Source organism: Pteropus vampyrus, unplaced genomic scaffold (genome assembly GCF_000151845.1).
Source record: "Pteropus vampyrus isolate Shadow unplaced genomic scaffold, Pvam_2.0 Scaffold4, whole genome shotgun sequence".
In the NCBI taxonomy this organism is placed as follows: Eukaryota; Metazoa; Chordata; class Mammalia; order Chiroptera; family Pteropodidae; genus Pteropus; species Pteropus vampyrus.
Genome location: NW_011888785.1, coordinates 3,069,119 through 3,091,641, shown reverse-complemented (window position 1 = coordinate 3,091,641; position 22,523 = coordinate 3,069,119). Strand labels below are relative to the sequence as shown.

The 22,523-nt window shown below is 31.0% G+C and overlaps 1 protein-coding gene across 1 annotated transcript in view; it reads right to left on the bottom strand.

The window, feature by feature from the left end:
• The window catches only part of SNX13 (sorting nexin 13), a 126,290-nt gene that overhangs the window by 20,563 nt on the left and 83,204 nt on the right, over positions 1-22,523 (bottom strand). The window contains 6 exon segments of the mRNA XM_023532497.1: positions 1,423-1,534; positions 6,193-6,365; positions 10,441-10,510; positions 14,604-14,641; positions 18,771-18,903; positions 19,503-19,607. Of these exon segments, the coding sequence (XP_023388265.1) occupies positions 1,423-1,534; positions 6,193-6,365; positions 10,441-10,510; positions 14,604-14,641; positions 18,771-18,903; positions 19,503-19,607 (631 nt within the window).

Below are 22,523 nucleotides of genomic sequence, written 5' to 3'. Positions count from 1 at the left end.
AAATATTGCTTTCCCAATTGTTAATGATATAATCTAACATTCTAGCTTATTTTCTTCAGTGTAACATGTTTTGACATATTGAGTTCATTAGCTAAGAAGTATACAGTACAATCACATTTAAAATATACCTCTATAACATCCAATTTGAGAAACAATGGTTATTTTCTAAATCTTATAAATGATTGATACAGATTGTAATGCAATTAAAGTGAGTACATTAAAAAAATCAAAACATTTGACAAATCAGTCAATGATATCAGACATTCAGATTTAAGCCAGGAGATAAAGATGAATAACAACAGAAATATATATGTTTTTGCTATCCTTTCAATAAGTAATAATGCATGGAAATTACAACCATAAATAATAATACCATGAAAATTACAATTATGGTTGTAAAGAAACCCAATCGAACATGTTTAAAAGAGAGAGAAACCTTCCAAACAAAATATTCAGCATAGTATTAGCTGAGTTATACTAAATACTAAGGTAGAGTCAGCAAACTTTTTCTGTAAAGGTCCAGATAGTAATTATTTTAGGTTTTGTGGTACAGAGTTTCTGCTGAAGCTATTCAACTCTGCTGTAATAGTGCAAAAGCAGTGACAGACAACAGAAAACTAAATAGGTGGCTGTGCTCCAGTAAAACTCTTAATAAATACAGGTGGTGGGCTAGATTTGGTCTGCAGGCTGTAATTTGTTGACCCCTGCTCTAGGGAAGGGAGTGAGGAGCTAAATAATAAATACTATATATGTACCTGGACTGAAGCCTTGTCTAACAGATGAGAAAACTTTATAAACGATTCATTAGCGTAAAAAAACTATAATAATAATATTATGATTATCTGGCATCTGGGCACCTTGGTCTAAAACAAAGTTATTTCTGGAGGTCCTAACAGCTTATGTAGTAAGTAACTTGTGAGACATGTTTTTTTATTCCACAAGAGAAATCTACATGCCTAGAATGCTACACATTAGAAATAGTCCCTCAGATCAATTCTTCTCTTGAATTATCCTGTAATTTTAGAATTGTTAGACTCATTCTGGACCATGGGTGGCAGCTACACACATTTACCTAAGAATTAAAATCTGCTAACTTTGGATATATCATGAAGAACTACTACCTACTGAATCAGAAACATTTATCTGTTAGTCTAGTACAAAAACTTAGCCTTTCCAGTAATGCAGAATGGACATGTGTGCCTATGTATATCATCTAAACCCAAAGAACCAAAATCCCTAGCACTTCTTATCAATAAACAGAAAAATATTATTTATAAATTACCAAGTAGACTGCACGTCACATCTGACATGCTACTCAAAATTTCTATCAACTATTACAGAAAAACATTCTTTAATAAAGAAATCTGCTGTATCTATGTGCTATATTAAAATGAAAACCTATGAATAATAATAAACATGAACTTACCTGCAAATATGCATTTAGATCTTTTTTTCTCTTTTCTAAAAAATCTCTATCCATATTATTAAAAGTCTTTTTACCAGGAAGCTTCAATATACTTGATAAATTTTCAAACTAGAAGGCAAAACACATTCAATAATCTTAATTTTTACAAAAAGAGAAAAGTATTTTCCAAGCAACAATTTTTCTACATATCAAAAGAATCTTGAACAGATCATTCTGCAATATATTTTATTAATAAAAAATCAGAAAATAGAAAAATATTGTCCAAATATGTCCAAATCACAGTTCCAATGTTATTTATTATGAAGTATTTTCAATTAAGGACAAATATACATAACTGATGAAGATGAGTGATGTTCACATGGGTTTCATTTTAATACTCTCATTTTGAGATTGTTCAAAATCCTAATACTAAAAGTTTCTAAAAAAAAAAATTCTTAACAACTCCTTGATTTGTGAATAAAGTATTAGCAAACAAATCTTTAAGGATCGAAATTATGAGTTCCTGGCTTGTTTAAAAATCACATTAAGAAATATTTTTTATACTGATGACTTCAATTCAATTAATCATTGTATTAGCTAATTATTAAAAGCAGAAAAGAACATTTAAAATATAGTTTACAGCTATATTAGAACTCTGTGCATATACAAGTGTAGTACAACACTGATACTTCTTCCCAACCGCATGAAAAATAAACTTAGATTACTACCAAAAAAAAAAAATAAGAGCCATCAGCATATATCTTACTTTTGTAAAACCACAAACACAAAGTAAGTGTTCATACTCTTAAGCTTAGCATTTATAGACTTAACACTTGGGTGTACCTTCAAAGGTCCAGATATGGAGTGATCTACAGATGTGCCTTGCTGAAGCAAATATTTTAACAATAGTAGCTGCTAACAGTAAAGTCATTTAGCTAGTGACTGTACCTGGCCAACAGCCTAGAATCTGAAACTTCAAGCAGCCTCATTGCTTTTCCAATGTGATACTTATTCCGAAGTGAAACAAACTTTCTAAAACCCTTCTTTGTTTAAAAACTCATTCGTTCCTGGTGCAGAGATTAAAGAGGAAATGGAAAGGTGCAGGATAATTTTCATCCACAATCTGGAAGATTCTGATAAATTATTACATGGAATGGCAAATCAGATGGTTGCTTGGAGCTATAATGTAAACAAGTTTATGTTCCATGTAAAAGGTAAAAGCAGTTCTTTTGCCCAACTCAGAGCAAGAAAAACAAAAAATTGCAAGGCAATTTACAGGGAAAATGTTATGCTGTAGTGATATTCACAAATTTGGTGATTCACACAAGTATGAGAATGGGTCCCCCTTGGATAGCAAACGGCCAATGTAGAACACCTGGTTTTATGAATTATTTATTTATTTTTTAAATCACACCTTATAGAAGTAAATTTATATTTTGAAGGTGTCCTAAAAGATATTTCCTGGAATATTACTTATCCACATTATCTTAAATTACAGGCTCAATTTTACAGAATTCAGAGTTTATTCTGGTGTTACTAATATGTTATAGACTGAACTGTAGTCCCCCAACAAGAAGCCCTAATCTTTAGTAATTCAGAATGTGACTGCATGTGAAGATTAAGTCTTTAGAGAGGTGATTAAATTTTTAAAAAAACTCTTAGGATGGGTCCTATCTAATCCGCCTGTTGTGCTTATAAGAGGAGGAAATCTGAATACACACAGAGACATGGAGGATGAGAGCACACAAAGAAAAGGCCATCTGAGGCCTCACCACAGTGAGAAGGGCAATCAACTGAACGCCAAAGAGAGATGCCTCAGGGGAATCCAAAGAGGCTGACACCTCAATCTTGGACTTCTAGCTTCCAGAACTGTGAGAAAACGAATTTCTACTGTTTAAGCCGCTTTCTACTGTTTAAGCCGCCCCGTCTATAGTAGTTTTTATAGCAGCCCTAGCAAACTAATACCCTAAGGGAATATAACAGTTTCCAGCAAAACAACAATTTATTTCAGAAACTTTAAAATATTAAACCTTATTAATAAAAATTAAAAAAATGAAATGTTACAATAGAGTTATTTTCTTAAAATCTAAACTAAACTTTTTAAATTGTCTGGAACAAAAGCATGTATGATTAATAGTTTTATCAAATATTGTTATAAAGAAAAGGAAAATGTTTACATTCAATATATATTAACTCATAAGCTTGGTATTTAAAAGATTATTTATAAGTACAAGTACAAAGTAGCCTATTCCTGAAAAAGCAATATATTTCCTCTGCCAAAAATTCATAAAATAAGTTAGAAATTTACCTAAAAACCTCACAAAACTTAAAGTATCTCCAGGTTTACAAAGGACTCAGATACTATATGTAAATCACAGAAATTCTAAAATCAAAGATTTTATCTTTCTACACTGACTATGTCAAGTTTAGATTCCTAATACACTTCTGGAAAATTTTTAAAGTGAGTTTGAAATTTTATTTTAGTAAGATTCAAAATGCATTTCTATCCAAGTACAGACTTCTACTCAGTTACTTCAATGCACACTTAGTGTCTTTTAAGCCACTACTAGTATTTTATGTATACTTACACACATTCACCCAGTAAAAGAGAAGTACACAGTATCTACTGGAATGCAAACTCCTAGGGGCAAGACCTTGAGTCTGTCTTGTTCACTGTTATACTCCCAGCACTGAGAACAGTGCCCAGCACATAGGAAAAGCTCAATAAATATTTGTTAAATACTGAATGGGTAGTTCAGGCCACTTCTAAAATAACATGACTTTTAACATTTTAATTATTTTCTTTTAATTTTATAAATCTTAACCATAAAATACCCAATTAGACTATTAAAAAATCTTTAAAGAAAATGATAGTTCATATATTTAGATTGGACAAAAGTTTACACCACAAAGTTTATCAACAAAATGAAACCTGTTTTAAAATAAAACTAATACTTTATAAGAGCTTTATGGAGTTAAAATTTGTGTCAAAGGGCTGTACTGTTACCAACTGGTAAATTACAAGTCTCTATATTTTCCTTCTGCTATTTTATAGGGGATTTGAGTTTAAAAAATACAGGTAAGGCAGAGCAAAAGGGCAAACAGCCTGAGTCTTATTTATAAATGCTTAGTATTTTTCTTAAACTTAAATTTTAATTCACAAGTTTAGTTTTTAATTGCTTAAGCTCTGTGAGCAATCTAAATACTTAAGTAATCACGTACTACTGTGATTTTATAGGAAACACACATTCAAAACACTGGCACTTCACCTGCACGGAGCCCTTTCAAAAATGAACTGTGCTTGATCAATTTCATTAAATTTCTGGTGCTGTACTGAAAGGGGAAATTTCTGTATGAACTGTTCTATTAATAAAGTTTTTAAAAAGTATGTCCTTCACTTATATTTGTCAATATGTAAACATAATATTTACATTCCTAGCCTAGAACATTTCAATTAGGCAATGATCCTTCCTCTTAGTAGTAGATATAAAATTAGACCTATTCACACAAAGAAAATTTTATATTACAGCAAATTCCCATTAATTTTTAAGTAAATAAAATTACTCTTAATGATTCTTAAAATTATCTTAAAATTTGTCATGTTTGGTTAAAGTGAGGATGAGAATATATGAAATATCAGATTTTAAAATAATATCAAACAAAATATTTGAAAAAGTAAAGTAATTATTTCTTCAATATGGGGCAGAATATTCTTTTACCTCTGCAAACAAATCAAGCGAAGCATGAAAGATGTATTCAATAAGAACAGAAAAAGACATGACCAAAGTTATTAATTTCCTTCTGAATATAACTCAAAATAGTCCTTTCAATATGAGCTTCTGAAGTGAGTCAACACTAACTTTGTTTTTAGTTTTAACCTATTAATAGTTTATTTCACACTCATTCGAAAAATATTTTAATGATATTACCATAGTGCCAAACATATTTTTCCCACTATCTTAACTGAAAAAGATATTTTCTGCTTAGTAAGCTAGTACAATGTCATTTCATAGTTTTAGACGATCCAATCAAATGTCATCATTAATTATTATAATTTTTGTCAGTTTAATACCAGGTGTATATTTACAAACCTTGAGTGAAATCAAAACCTCTTGAGAGTTAAATTTCATAGATAACCTACTTCAATTCATCTGCTGATATTTTATTTTTTTCTAAGGACAAGAAAAGATATTTAATAAAAAATAGAACAGAAATAATTTGCTTATATTATCTTTTTATTTATGATCTTTATACTTCTATAAAACAAGATCATTGTATTTAGTAAGAATTACAAACATGATTTGGTTAATGTTAAATTTAATTTAGGTTGTGGTTCTTAAAATAACTTAAAGAATCAAAGATTTAACTGTTGGATAAGACTGCCATTTAAAATGACTGTAGCACTGAATTACATTGCCAAAAAAACCCCACAAAATGTCCTATAGTGATCCCCATCTTTACTTTAAACCAAACCCAAATACTTTGCAATACATACACACACGCATGGACATGCACAAGCACGCACTGTTACAATGAGAAATATACATTCATTTTAATTTTCCAAGGTATATCACTGATATTTTGTCTAGTCCACAATGGTTAGGACTAGTTAGATTTATTGGTTATATGCTCAAAGTCATTATAACATTTATGCTGATTACACAAAAATTCTTACCTTATTTTCTTTTATTAGCTTTGACCAATACCTTAGCATCCTCAGAACTATTTTAATCAAACACTGAATCAGAAAACAATTTAAAGTACACAAACTTTAAAAACCTCATTACCTGTTCAGTGATTCTCATGTGGAAGTCATGGAAGTCACTGTAACGACGATAGGTTTTCCACATCTCCTCACTGTTTAGATTGCGCCGATGTACAGTGATGGCATATAATGCATATGTCTTGCCATGATCGTTACAAACGCCTGCCACAGCATATGGGTCATAGTCAGCATATACTAGTCATTTAAAACAAAATGAAGAGGAACAAAAGACACAAAAAGGAGGAAGATGAAGAACAAAAACAAAACGGACAACATGAAATGAAGAATTTGAAATGACAGACTGAGACAAAAGGATGTCACCATAGGACAAAATAGATCCCCATCCTCTCTACTCATATCTACAAGGTGTTATTGATGATGGCAACATTGCAAAATAAACTACGTGTTTATGATGACACTACCAACCACACGGTGATGTCTACTTTGGACTGTTATCTCAAAGAGCTTTTACTCATTATTCATTATGATATCACAGTACCCCTTTTCACAGTATAGTTTTAGAGTCTTAAATTTAATAGAGGAAAAATAACAGAAACAAAATAATAGCCTTCACTATCTAGTATTATTTCAATTAAAATCTCTTCAACTAACCAGAAAGCAAAAGCCACAGGATTAAGATTTATCTACTCCTTTGGCAAGTCTTTCTCATTTAATAATATTCAACAATTTACAAGTGTAGTGTATTCTGGAGATTTTTCTTTTAAAGGCATTTTTCTACTAGCCTGCCACAAACAGTCCAAGTCTGGGGGTCTCTAAAATCAAAACCTGTTCACGTTTTGTACTAATCTTAAGAGATACCCTTTGAATATTTTTTTTTAAATGTGTCTTTCCTATTTTCCATTTTCCAGTTTTTTGTATTGTATTCTATTCTAGATCATTTCTTCAGGTCTCCAAAAGTTTAGTGAGTCTCCACTCATCTGCATTTGGTCTATTTTTTAATCTATCCACTGACCTTAATTTCAATCACTGCATTTTTTGACTTCTACAATTTTACTTGGTTCTTTTTTCTCAGTGTTGCATTCTTATCTCTGTGAGTATGCAGACATTGTCGCAGGCTGGGAGACATGTGGACTACGCTCACCCAAGGACAGCTGAGCCTCGGCCTACCCACCTTGGTGAACAAACAGGCATTCAGTTTCCTGCGGGTGACAGATTCCATTTCCAACCTTGATCTTTGCTTTCTTTGTCCCCCCCCAACCCCCCCCTCCCCTCCCCGGACAGTAGGCTCAAGTTCTCTAGTTCTGCTTTTCACATCAAGCCACCCTTTGTGACTCTGGACTTTTTGCAAAGGATTGGGTTCCAGCTTCCCATGGCCTTAGCCCATCCTGTCTTTTCTAAACTCAAGGACATAAAAGTGCTATGAAGACGAAGACAGTAGTCTTCACACTCCTATGAGGCCTAGGTTTCAACAACTCTTCACTTCCCTAAATTTGTTTTTCCTCATGGTCTATGATGGTCTGTAGATTTCCCTGTTCAGCTATTTTTATTTTATTGTTTTCAGCCTTTCCACATGTGGGAGATAGTATACTCTATACCAGTTTAGCCTACCATGTTGATCAAAATTACTCTTCTAATAATAGATTACACTGATCCACACTGTGAATAAAAAAGTGGCCAAGTTTGAAGCTGACGAGATTTTTTCTATTTCATATATAATTAAGAAAAGAACGGTCTGTTTAGCTTTTCGGTAGATTATTTTAATCACATAAAAGCTAGAAATCTTTACTGGCAAATGTAGTTGGATAGAAACCTTTCTCAAGCTTCATCAAAATTTTTCTAAGATCTGTACTTTCTACTCAAAATTGCCTTCTTTCCCTTCCCATCTAATATCAGTGTTCCCTATTTGATAAAGTATAAAACTAGGAATAGACTTTGTCATGTTGCTCTCAGGGGCTTTAACTATAGGTAACACTAGTTTTCACTGTTCACTTTTTCCAATCACCCTTCCCTCAGAGATCTAAGCAGAACAAACTGCACAACACTTTCATTGTGTCAGAGAACTGCTACCACTCAGTGGAGTCAGCATGGCAGCCAGGGAATGGCATTACCAGTTGCGTTCAAGATAAGTTTGGGGAGGAAAAATAGAAAGCAGACACCAGTTAGGTAGCAAACCATACCAATTAGGAGTTAACAAGAGCAAAGAGAATAGCAAGAAATAGAAAAAGAAAGAAAATAGGAATGTAAGAGAACATCCTGAAAAAGAATAATCAGATTTGTCACAAACATAAGCAGGGGAGATCATGACCAGGATGCATGCACAACAGGAAGAATAATGAGGTTATTATAAAAGAAGTAGAGAAGACAAAAGGTAATTTAGTTCTAAAGGAAGATAAATGAGGTTACACATACTGATTTTGAGATGATGGTTGAGATAGTATAATGGAAATAGGTTTTGTTTTCATTCAGACAACACGGCAGATGATGTGCAAAATACTTGTGATTAATCCATAACCAGTTAAGAAACAAGGACCAGAATATAAATCAATCTCGTCACTAAGCACATTGATTCATTTAGCCAATATTTTTTTAAAGCAAGATTTCTCAAGGAAGGAAGCAGTAAGCACTAGTCCATGGACTGACCACTCCCTGAGTAGCATTGCACTAGACTCTCAGTTCTACTTCCTTTAATAAAGATGTTAAGGACACAGGATCTAGACTCAAAGAGATTCTGGAGTCCAACTGGTAAAATAAATATTTATAGAACAGTTATATATCATGCTTACCATGTAATTACTAATGTAATGAGTTAATTAGTCCCATAACAACCCTATGAGGTAAGTATTATTTATTATTTTTAGTATCCCATTTTATAGATGAGGAAATTGAAGTACAGAGAAGTTAAAGAATGGGTCCCAAGTTCACCCAAGTGTTAAGTAGCAGAGCTGGAGTTTGATCTCAAGCACTTTGGACAAAAAATTGTGCTCTTAACCACTATACCATGCTGTTTCTTTAGTATTTATACCTGTCTAACAGAAATAACAATTTACTAAAAATGCTTAGCATAGTGCTTCCATACATTTTAAGAAGCTAATAAATACTTGTTAAATAAATGGAAAAGGCAGCTAGAAAAATCAGAACCCTTAGAGAAGAGAAAAAGCCACGTAACAAATATGGACATGACTGTCTTCCTCTAGACATAAAAGTTTAAGGTCTTTAAGAAAGAAGTAGAAGGACAAATACTAAACGTTTGTACTTTAATAAACGCTTTCACATTTGGAAGACAGGTCAAGAAAGAAAACAGGTTTATAAAGGACTTAAAACTTTAAGGGAGGTAAAAGTGAGACAACTGTATCAAAAGCTAGAAAGAAAAGCAACAAGACCTCTGGTTTTATTGAAAAGGGTGTTAGCTAATGACCTTTAATAGCAGAATAATGTTTGTAAAAGATAAAGGAACAACTGAGACAGCAATTATAGATAACTTATTCCAGAAATTTGCAGAGAACAGAATGTAAAATGAGATTCCAGCTCCAGTAAGAAGCATTAGAAAGAGAGTAAATAAAAATAGATGCAAATTATCTTTCAAACTACATGTAGACTATAAATCTCATTTCAGTATCTAAAATGTAAGCAATGGAATTGAACTGAGGTATATACCTCAGTATGTTTACATTTCTATATGTAATCTGACAAAACACTCCTATATTCTAGGATTAGTAAGAGGCCAGATAAGAAAACCATCATTATCTACTACATATTGACCTTTTCTAATAACCCAATGATAATGATGAAAGTTGGGTTTTTTTTCTCAGTTCCCTAACCATTTTGCACATGTGCTGATTGAGACACAAAATTTTAGGTTTCTCGCCTCATCCAAGCATGTCTAGAATGTCTGTAAACTCATACTTAAAAGCTTCATTTACCCAGTTATCTAATCTGGCTTTGCATGCATAAAATAAATACTGAACTAAAATTGCTCCAAAATGATTTAATGAGAATTATGCAGATGATTATCAGCTAGACACAAAGAGGAAAAGATTGGTTTCAGAGTTTATTAGCACCTGGCAAATGCTTAGAATTTGAGCTTTTTAAAATGTCAACAGTGACAACCTTTGAGAAAGGAAATACCCACAAACATGAGTAAATCAACATCATAGAATTTAATGAAGAACATGCTGCAGGGAAAAAAAAGTAACTTAAAAATAGGACTACAGAATAGAAGAATGGTTTTTAAAAATAAATGTGAAAAATAATGTAAGGGTAATAATAATTAATAGCTTTTAAGTAATAAATATAACACAAAGTCTCTTACCAGTGTCTGAAATGTAAGCATGAAGCTGTACTAAGTCATCAGAAGATACATTTGAAAGGTCATCTAAAGACTGGGGGGAAAAAATCAACAAACAAGATTTTTTAACTTTATAGGAAAAAAGAGTTTAAAGAATTCTACATCATATATGCATTATTCATCTTTGCCCCATGTAAGCTTTATAGTATTTGTATCCTTACTCCTCAACAATAATCCCACTATTTATAGAGACAGAAGAGAGAAAAGCCAAGATGAAGAAATTATAAAACAATTTAGAAATCAACTTAATAAATCAGATTACTTCTTCATTGCTTGTTCATATACTATAATTTGCTGCTTCTCGGTTATATTCAATACATGGCAAAAAAAAATGTGGATAAAAATAAGAGGACATATTCTTGTTAATGTTTCAATTTTTTAAAATGTTGAAATACAATAGAGCCAACTCTGTATTAACACTTTTATTAACTTAGAAATCATTTTACTTTGACTAATAATAGCACCTACATTATAGGGTTATGTGAGGTCTAAATGAGAAGATGTGTAAAACATTTAAAAGACTGTCTAACTTAAAAAATGTTAGCTATTATTTTGATTACTTAGTAAATGAAGTGAATCTATGGCTTAAGATAGATTTTACATAGTTAATTTCTAAAAATTAATTTCATACAATTATTACTGATTGATCCACAATGAATCTTTTATAACTGTGGCCTTTGGGTCTAAATTAAAAATTTTTTTTGCCACATATACATATACCTACACATACAGAGAAAAGAACATAATCACATAATGAAGACAGAAAAGGGTCAATACAATAGGCTTGAAACTGCTTTCCTTAGAAAGGACAGCTTGCAAGGCTGGCCCCTGGATGGCATCTGAAAATTCAGATTTAGGGAAGGTTGCCACCATTCCCTAACTGCTAAGAGCAGCTCGCATGGCACAAATTGTATGTACAACGTGGTTTATGCTGAACATCTGCTTTCCTTCCGGGAACCTGGAATTTTGGTACATGCTAGGCAGAGGGTGTCTATGTGACCTGGTTCCAATAAAAACTCTGGGTACTCAGGCTCAGGTGAGCTTTCCCAGTGGCCACATTTCACACGTGTTGTCAAATTCATTGCTGGGGGAATTAAGTTTGTCCTACGTGACTTCCAAGGACACTTCTTGGACACTTGTGGCTGGTTTCCTCTGGACTTTACCTCAGGCACTTTTTTCCCTTTAATGATTTAGCTTTATATCCTTTCACTATAATAAGTCCTAGCCATTAGTATGACTATGCCAAGGCCTGTGGTTCCTCCTAGTAAACCACTGGACACAGGAGTGGTGTTGGGGAACCTCTGACACACAGACATTATGTGATTCAGATACATTTTATAATTTAAAATCCATGGGATCTGAATGAATTTTGGAGTTCTAATGTAATATTACCACTTATTACTAAAAGAGTCATCTAACTTGAATGCAGCTATACTTATGACATAAAGCCACTTAAGTTAAGGCAATTACATTCTAAGAAGCCAAAAGTGTATCTACTAAAGACTGATCGTTAAGAGAAGAAAAATGTGTTAATTTCATACAGATAACCACGGTACTTCCCTGGACACATCAACTGGGAGAATCATTAAATTAAATCAGGCCTAGGCCAGGCTTGACCTCTGTCCGGTACAATACGAGACTTTAGCCATATCAACTAGTCTTTCCTGCTTTCCTGCATCTCAGTTTTCCCAGTGGTATAATGGCATAATATCTGCTCTATGACTCTGTCACAATATAATGTGAATGAAAATACATTGAAAAGAAATAGAAAGCACTATTTTTAAGTGCTCATATGACCTACAGTAAAACACTATGATAGAAAAAGCACAAAGATTGCTTTAATATTATTTTTATGTGAAAGAAGATACAGAGGAAATGGAGTAGTCTACCAAATTTAGATTATCTACTCTGATTTTCTTCCAATTATAAGCCAGCACAGGGAACATAAAACAATCAACTTTTTCACTTGATATTAGCCAAAAGGCTGAGAAGTGATCACAATCAACTTTCTCAAAAATGCATTATTATTATTATTATTGGTAACTTTCCCTTATAGGTAGCATTTAAACAGCTAAATGCTACTTGTTATTTTAAACATGTCAGCATCTTACACTTTGCAACCCAGAAGTTAGCAAACTTTGTATATAAATGTCTTTTTAGCATGCTTAAAATATACAATGAAGATTATTTTCATTAAGTATGATGAAAACAATGTGATAAAATGTCTCTTAAACATTAGTCACACAGTTATAATCACATGTAATATCAAGTAGACTACATAAAGTTACAGTTGGTGAAAGAATTATTAACTACGGAACTACATTCTGATTTGGAACTGTTAAGTATTGATTAGTAAAAGAAAACTGTGATTTCTAAACAAGTGCATTAATGCTGTCCAGAAATAAAATGCAGCGTGTAAAGTAACCCTTGGGTTAAGAGTTGTTGAATTTGAGAAAAAAGAAAATGAGAAAACTGTTTGTTTTAATATTATGCTAAGACAAAAACAGAAGATTCAAATTTACTATGATTTCAGCAAACATCACTACAAAGGCGTTGCTACAAAAGCCAATCTCAATTGCAAAATGAGTAAAACACCACACATTAAATATTTTCTGTGTTTAGTATATTGAAATAAACTTACATGATCTAAGTTATAATCTTAAAACTATTTTTTAAATGCAGCTATCCACTAAAATTTGTCTATGTATTAAAAAATGAATCCAAAAATCTCCACCTGCTGAAAGGCTGAATTTAATTGATATATCTGAAAAACAAAATATCACAAGTCACTGACTTCAAGTATAACTTTTTCAATCCAGAGACTGTTCTGGCTTATATCTCGATGTGACAAAATGGATTTCTCTCATTTGAAAAAGTATTCCAGATATGGAATAAAGAAAAACGTATTTTTCACTAGGTCAAAAACTTGTTATAAGCACTACAAATGTGAATACTATAAAACTGCAAATCAAGAAAAGTTTTGTCGCATTGGAAACTTTCTATATAATGAACACTATTGCTCTAGTATTTTAAAATGACTCATTAGTGCTACTGTAGGCAGTAAATTTATGACATAAAAATGTCACATTTTCTTCATGCTCTAGGAGTGTTTCCTTTTTGTTATAAGGCTATGGAATATAACAACTAAATAGTAATAATACCACATGATTTAGGAAAACATTTTAAATGTTACAAAATATCTGACATAACACTATGGCTGATTTGTGTAGTATTCTGTTAAAGGCTATACTTTCTATAGTAATAGAACATTTAGTCAATAAGATTTTAGATATAATGTAGTACAGAAAACATAAGATAATGGACCTCTAAACAACTTAACTATTACAAAAAGTCTGAAGAATAACTAATATAAGTAGAAGGAAAAATAAAGCAAACAATCTCCCCTTGTACCCTGCAACTCTGGACTGAAGCTTCCATAAAACATTGATATTTTTTCCTGGAAGCATTTTATGAAATGTTATTTAATGATAAGGATGGATATATACTATAAAAGAAATGAAATGTTTATTATTTCACATTTTGCCTTGTATATATGAAACATCAATGATGGTTTATATGCTAAAAAACATGTCATTCTTAAGGCTGTATTCATATGAATTAGCTGCTAATTGCTTAATTCACTGTAAAACTCATGCTTAAAATTTTTTTTTTACAACCACCTGAATTTATTACACTGTAGACTTTAAGAAATATCTATAAATTTTCATATATCTTAATTAGTTTTATATTTCTTTTCTAAATACAAGAGAAAAAATGATGTAAACATTTTTATTTCATAAATTTACTGCTTATCATAGCACTAACTGGTCATTTTGAAATACTAAATTTTGAGATTGAAAATAATGAAACCAATTTTTTTTATCGAATGTAACTGAAGTTGTGACCTATGCTCATTTTTAAAAATGAAAGTAAGTTTCCTTTTTAAGTTCTAACTTATAGATGCCTAATATGTGAATTTAATATTTCTTTAAAAGCTTAATTTCTTATAACACTAAAGGATGATTTGGGGGCTTCTAATATATCGTTTACTTACATATGTTAAGGCTCAGTCTTTCATATTATTTTCAAGCCATTTTAATAATTAAAATAATTATAATAGTACTTACCAAATTTATGCTTCCTGTAGGAGACCCATTAAAAGATTCTGTAGGAAGGGAAATTCATCTTAGTATATAGTAAAAACCTTTTGAAACGGTTGCTTTATCTAAGTTTCAAATACCAAGAATGAAAGTCACACAAGCCAAGACATAACAGAATAGTACAGAAAATTGTGGTATACTACTCCCAAACACTTGTTCCCTTAAGGCCCATGGTTTACAAAGCCAGGAATTTCAGTGAAAAAAAATATATATGTACATAAGTTACACACACACACACGCACGCATTCATGTACAAGTGAGCAATTATTAAATATTTTATCCTCATAGTACCACATTAACTTGTCTCATACAATGTTAACATGAGGAAAACACTGCAGAGTGAAATCCATCAGGATATGACAGATATTTTGTTATTTCTGTCTCAATGGATTAAGAAATATTACAAATAAAATTATTCTTTAATGTGAAGAACAGGTTGATTTTTGATATAGCTATTAAGTCTATTTATCCTTGGCAGATTTGGCTCAAAAACATTAAAAGTCTAGATTCTTAAATCAATATATAACTAACAGAACAAAAGATATGTAAAACTCCATATGCAATTCCATTTGATTAAAAAGCAACTCACATTATGTTTTTAAATGAATATTAGAAAGTCAATTATACATTATTAAAATTAATGTCTTTTCCTTCAAGGTTTTATCTATATCTGAGCAAATTAAGTTACCAATTAAGATGCCCTTCTGTTAAAACCACAAATGAATAGATAGGAAAGAAATATTCATATAGTTTTAATGTTAATGTATGGTTTCTAAGCACTTAACAGATTACTTATGAATTTGGCTCTCTAAGGGGGTCTTCAAAGCAAATTTCTATGACTTTCAGAAAAAAGCAGTTGGTGTTCCTTTCCAACTTCAACAATTCTACCCAAGAACATTTCCAGGTTCCTCAGATCTTTGGTCACAAAAGGTGAGCAGGAAATTTCACTTAGGATTACTCCTTAGTTAATAGCAAGGTGATAATTAAATGAATAAACAAACAGTTCTCTACTCTCTTCATTCAACTATCTGCCTCTTATTTCTGTGTTCTGCCCATCTCTTAAAATTTCCCACCAAGAACAAGTCAAATTAAAAGAAAATCATAAGTAAAACAAGGCACAGTTTAATTTCTTGATCATCAATAAGAATATGCAGTAATAGAGTTTAAAATCTATCTAGGTCCATACTTAATCAAGAATTTGATAACTGCCTATAAATATTAGAAAACTAAAAAAAAGTAGTTTGACACGGTGAGAAAAATGTGATTGAAATAAAAATTTTAAATAGAAAGCATATTTTAAATATTTTTAAAAACTGTAATACCTCATTTTCATAACAAAAAGAAAATATCTATTTTTAATATAATTTAAAGCTGAACCAACTAAAAGCAATCACAAATAAAGAGAAAGAGAAACAAGGGGAAGAGGAGAGGAGATGAGAGAGCATGCATTAGCAAGCCTTTCAACTACCTACCTATTGAAGTTTGGTTAAATAGGAATGAAATTTATTCCCCAGCAAAGAAAAACCATCAGAGGATACTATCTATCACACATGATAAGACTTGGCTCATTAATTTTAGGCTCAGTTGTGGCCTGCATCTTTTAAAAATCAGCTAAACGTTAAACACTGGATTAGACATTTATTTCAAAATGTTTGAAAAGTAGCCAAAATTTCATGTCTAAAATACGAAGTGTCAGGAAGCTTAATTTTAAAAGTCAGAAAGTGAATGTATAACATTTTTGATTAAACAATCGTATAAAGAAAATCATAAGCATTACTATCTGAAAATGTTGTCGTAACTGCCTAAAATCTAAACACTGACAAAGACAATACACTTAACAGCTATTTTTAATAATAATGTTTCATATTTTACCCAACATTCAATGCACTTTTTTCAAATGGTTTCAAAAAAAGGGCTAGGTAATTTCTCAGTGATAAAACATAAAAGCTCATCAATTAGGGCACTGAATATTAAAAAGCAATGTCCTAGAAAAACAAAAGATGCATATGTATGTAATTCCAAACTACAACCAATAATTCCAGTGTGAGGGGTTACTCAATGACTGATGTATAAGATAAGTATATTTTCTTCAGATCAAAATAAGTTGCAGAAAAATTTTTTAAAAATCTACTTTGTATTTTAAGTAAGAATGAGGTTTTGGGAAGTTTGAAATGGCTTGTAAGTAATTTGCTTCCATTAGTTGCATACAAAAAGACTGGCTAGAAAGATATAAATGGAAGCTAAAGGTCAATTTAGAAGACTGTGAAAGAGTTCTTACACTACAGCATTAAAAGCTACTCCCAAAGAATATATTGCTACTATCACCATTTTAAATTACATATTACTTAGAAGTTCATACAATTAGCTGATTATGATTCAATTTATCTTTTTTCACTCTGGATCATATAGCGAATACCACGAAATTTCTGAAGTAAATAAAATAACAAAATACCACGAAATTTCTGAAGTAAATAAAATAACAAAAATATTTATAGTATGTCCTTTCTGGAAGTAGAGTTGCTACCGCAAATTTCGTAGTAGCTCTATCAAAGATATTTCAACAGATATTAAATGCAGATATACTACATAGTAAATTTGTAGTCCACTGAATTTTACTATTTAGATCCCACAGAAGTAGTCTTTAAAAAAAAAAAAAGAACCTTCCTTTATTATGCAATCAAATCCAGTTAATAAAATAGTATTCCAATTTTACAAATAAATAAGCCAGAAAGAGTATTAATTTAAAAACCTAAGATATTAGATCAATAACCAATATAAAAGTTATTAAACTCTAAATGCAAACTTCTGTAACTAGATGTCTTAGGTTATTTGAAAAGTAAAATCTCACTAGTGTAGACAACATGGAAGCAGGTAAAGAAGGGAGGCAAGGAAACTTCCAAAATAGAGGTATTTTTTAAAACAGTGCTCACTACCTAAAAGATCTATTGTATCTCCAACCCCAAGTGGTCCTGTCCATAAATCTATTCATAAGTAAATGATTATAATTAAAGTACTTTCTTAAAATATTAGTCAAGTTTTTCCCATTAACTTTTTATTTACATTGCTTATTTGCTTGGTAGAATATACCAGAAAGTTTATCAAACCCTAGATATTTAATCAAGGATTAAGTAAGTACTTCTGAATTGGATCACAGGTAAAATGGTCATTGGGCCAAAGAACCTGGAGCTTCAAGGGCTGCCTCTCACTATTCTGAGATAACTGATTATTTACTACCAATAAAACAGATATTTGTGTTTTAGTTTATAAATCATTTTCACATACGTAATTCCATTTAACTCTGACAATAACTCAGAGCTAAGATATTATGAGAGAAGAATATTATTCCAGATTTACAACTAAGAAAAATGAGGCTTAAAGAAATTAAGTTTGGGCACTGTCACACAGCTAATAAATGGTAGACCACGAGTAAAATGTAAACACTCTGACTCTTATAGACTGCTTTTCTTCACTACACCAAGCTGATATTATCTTCATTTGAAAATGAAAGATTGTAATAAATGATTGTTATAGCTTCTTCCAGTTTATACTGTACAGGATTTGGAAAAGGGTATAATTAAAGAGAGGAAAAACTATATAAATATTTTCTAACGCTTTTATAGTTGATTGTACACTCTCAGAATCCTTTACTTGTTATTCCCATTTAATCTTCTCAATAATCCTATTGTTAGTCATAAACATTACTTACAGTAAGAACATCTGGGTGACAAAACTAAAGAAAACATTCTTTTTTAAGAGTTCAAGCTTCTATAATTATACATTCTAATCTGTTATTAAATTTTCAACATTTTATTTTAGTATAGTAATTAAACTATCATTCATTTATAGTTTTTTAAATATATTAAAATTTATATTTGGGCTTCAAGAACATATTTGGGCTTCGAGAACATCTACATCTATATCTATCTATCTATCTATATCTTTATCTATATCTATCTATATCTATACAAATGTAAAATATATGCCACCCACGTCCATATTTGGGCTTCAAGAACATTTTTTGTCTTGTCTGAAGGTCATTTTTTTTTTGGTGATAAATATATGTCTCATACATATAGATATAGATATAGATATAGATGTGTATATATATATAAATGTATTATATGTACCACCTACCTCCATCACCATCATCTGAGCCTCTGAAACTAGGATCTTTTAACATATCCAGCTCAGCTAACATACGTACATAAAGTGCATTTTGTCTGAAGGAAGGATAAAATCTTTCATCTCGTAGCATCAATTCATATACCTATTGAATAAATGAAGATATTCAATCAGTAATACAGATAATGTACTGATTTACACTAATAACATTTCACCAAAAGCTAGACTGAGGTCTTGCTATAATGAATCACAGGATTCATATTTACAAGATGTCAGCAATAAGACTAAGTCACAACTAATGACTTCTTCTGGTCCCTCCAGTACCTAAATTGCACTGAGAAGAATCCTACTGCAACGCAAGTAACAAGACAGCAGTAAACAATGTTCTAGGAAGTAGTGTTCTCTAAGAAACAAGGCCACATAAAGGCTCAAGGCATATTATTAAAATAAATTTAAGTGATGTTATTTACACATCATCAATTCATGAAAGTCTAAGGCTGTATATCTGTCTCTTCAGTCAAGTTTGAATAAAACAGCCCAAAATAAGCATCCTCTTCATCTGTCAATTAAATAAACAAAACTGGACTACCGTTTTGTAATTAAGATGTATTATTATCACAACTCATCTTTTTAATTATCTTTCTTTTATAATTTGCAATACCTTTTTACAAAACTAATTACATACATATAGAAAGATACATTTCTTTTCAAGAAAGGTCTAATAATAAATGTTGTATATAATACCTTTCTTTGAATGTCATCAAAGATTTCAGGAGTTGGATCTTCATGATTCAAAGTATCTGCTAATTTTGCTACCAAATAATCATCAACAGTAACTCTTGGAGATGCCTAATAAACAGAAAAATAATAGTAGTAATGATCTTTGGAATTTTTAAACACAAGTTAAGCCTTGTTAGATGGAGAGTTAAATAATGGAATCGTATTATTGAAAGTAAATGGCAGAAAATCTTTCCTTTTTAAACAATGCTTTGATGTTTAAGAAGGCTGAAACCAGCTAAAACCTTCTTGTCATCATCTACTATATGGTATACTGGTAGACAAACATTTACTCAATATGCAAAATGGAGATACTACTGCATAAGGTTATTATAAAGAATAAAAGGCACATAAGCACAATGTCTGGCACACAGGAAATGCTGTTAGTAAGAATTAGTTTTATGCATTCAGCAGTTGTGGATTGTGTATTTAACATAATAGCTAAAAGAATAAGCCATATTTGTTACTTATCATTTAACATCAGAAACGATTGTTTTGAATGGCCTTTAAAAAGACTATGCTTATCCTAAATCTGGTTTTATAACACTGCAGCGAAGTTCCAGTGTGATATGAGAAGGAAAAATCTGAAAATTTCATCTTTCCAATAACTTCCAAAATTTGATATTCAAAGTGAAAAATTATTTTACTGAAAGAAAAAAAAGACTGAAAAGCTAGCAAAATGGCCATCTTTAGTAAGTCAACTTCTGAATTTTCTGAAAGCTCTGGAAAGTAAAGAAGTGATAAGGATGGTAACTCTTAGAGAAACTAGCAAAAGAATGCATTATTTAAAATTACTCCATGCTATCCAGTATCTAAGAAACAGAATAAATCAAGAAAAGAAAAAAAAAAAAAAAGGAAGTAAACAGCAGGATATAAATGTGTATAAAAGAGTTACGGAACTTCTAATGCTCCCTTGTTAATTCAACATCCTTGTTAGTAAACCCAAGTAAGTTGTGTAGTCGTTTTGTTTTGGAGGGGGAAAGGGTACTTATTTGTTGTTTGTGTAGAGCAGGGTATGGTATGTGGTTTATGTGTATGTTTTCCCCTGAAAAAGTAACAGAAGAGCTAAACAACTCCAAGTATATCACAAAGATTAAGAGAAGACGATGTTAGTTGGTTTTGTCCTTTCTTTTACCCTCTAAGCTCACTAAACTCAATTTCTAATAAGAAGAGGCAAATTTGAAAATAACATTTTATATGTATTTAGTTTAATTTTTCTTATGAACTCAAGTGCACAAATTTGTATTAAGCCTCCCTGGTATAGGGCAACCAAGGCATTTGAAGCACTATCATGGGTCACAACTAACCAGAATTCCATACTCAAAAAAAGTAATATAAAAGAAATGTTTACATACATTTTTATATTTTCACATAAAAATACAAAAATGGGTGTTTTTCCTAAATTATGTATTAATTTGTGTCCTTTACTTTTCTATTAGACAAATGTGGTTATTTAAACAAAACAATAGGACTAGTTAACAGTGGCAATTAGTAATTAATAGGACTAAATAAACAACTAATATGTTTGAGAAAAATATAATAATGTATTTATGCTTCTCTCCTCTTATGCAGAAATTTAACTTTTTAAAACTCTTTATTAGATATTTAAATATTATAGACTAACTACTGTGTAGTTCTAAAATACGTAAGTGTAAGACTTTTAAAATTAGACATATAAGAGAACAGATATTATCATGTTTAATAAAAAACAACTACATTTCTTTTAAATATCCCATAACCCAATGGGATATTTTTACTTTGTGTGTTTCCTTTTTTAATAAAATTTTCTGATCTGCCTGAAGCCTTTAAAACATCCTTTTCTTTTACACAGCAGTATAACTGAGTACAGTCAAATGTAAAATTCATTTTGACTTTCAGCTCTGCTCTTAAGTCTACTTATTTCTCTTACCAATGTGATGACATCAAGTTAAATATTCTTCAATAAAAATCATTTAGGCACAGAACGATGGAATCTTTATTATGAAAAATAGCAGGTTTTTAGAGCTTAAGGATTTGTTTCCAGCTCTTCAAAAAATGTCCACCTCCTTTGTATCTACAGGCTTGTTTGAGAGACCGGCTTTGTCACTCAGGTCCTTTGCATTTGTGAATTCATCATATAAGCTAACCATTTCTAAAATGCCCATTTTAAAATACTTCAAAACATAATGAAAGTCATCATAAGTTAAACTTCTCCTTCTCAAGAAAAATGATTTTAAAACACACAGATCCTTTAAATTTGAGAAGACTGAAGGTAGATTCTAAATAAATTAGTTTTAGTAAATAAACAGAAAATCCTATTTAAGCTGGCTGTCACTTTCTGGTGATATTTTTTTGAGTTCTCAATAGTCTGATTTCCAAAATCTAAGTCTTTTTTTTTTTTTTATTGTATGAGTTTTTGTTATAGCCTACATGTAAACATCTCAGGTCCATCTATCTTTTTTAAGACTCCCTTTAGCCTCTTCAAAGATCATTCAACAGTTTTGGAGAAAAAGCATATAAATTTCTGTTTACTGTAATTTTCACCACACTCATTCTTAATGTATTTTCAAATTAAATAAGGATATTATTCTTGTCGCATTCTTTGAAAATATGATTTTACTGCAGGCCAACATTTTAGCATCTTTTTTATGACTGGCAACAATGATACCTATCTGGAAGGCAAATGTTTATGAAATTATCTCCTCACATTTTTATAATCTCAAAAATCTCATTGCTTTTACATGTTTTGAAACAAAAACTAGCCAAAAATTTTTATTACAAAAACCTCACTATCACAAGTAAGTAAATGATATCCCCTTTTAGCAGTTGTGTAGAAGGAACACATGATATTTAGCAGGTAAGATCTTTTAATTTTAATTAAATGGAATTTTTAAAAATTTACATTTGCACTGTCTGCTGAATATGCAGAGAGACGAGCAATGTTTATTTTACGTTTCTGAAGTCTATTAAAAATCTCAGAAATCAAGAAGATATCTAAAATTCCATTTT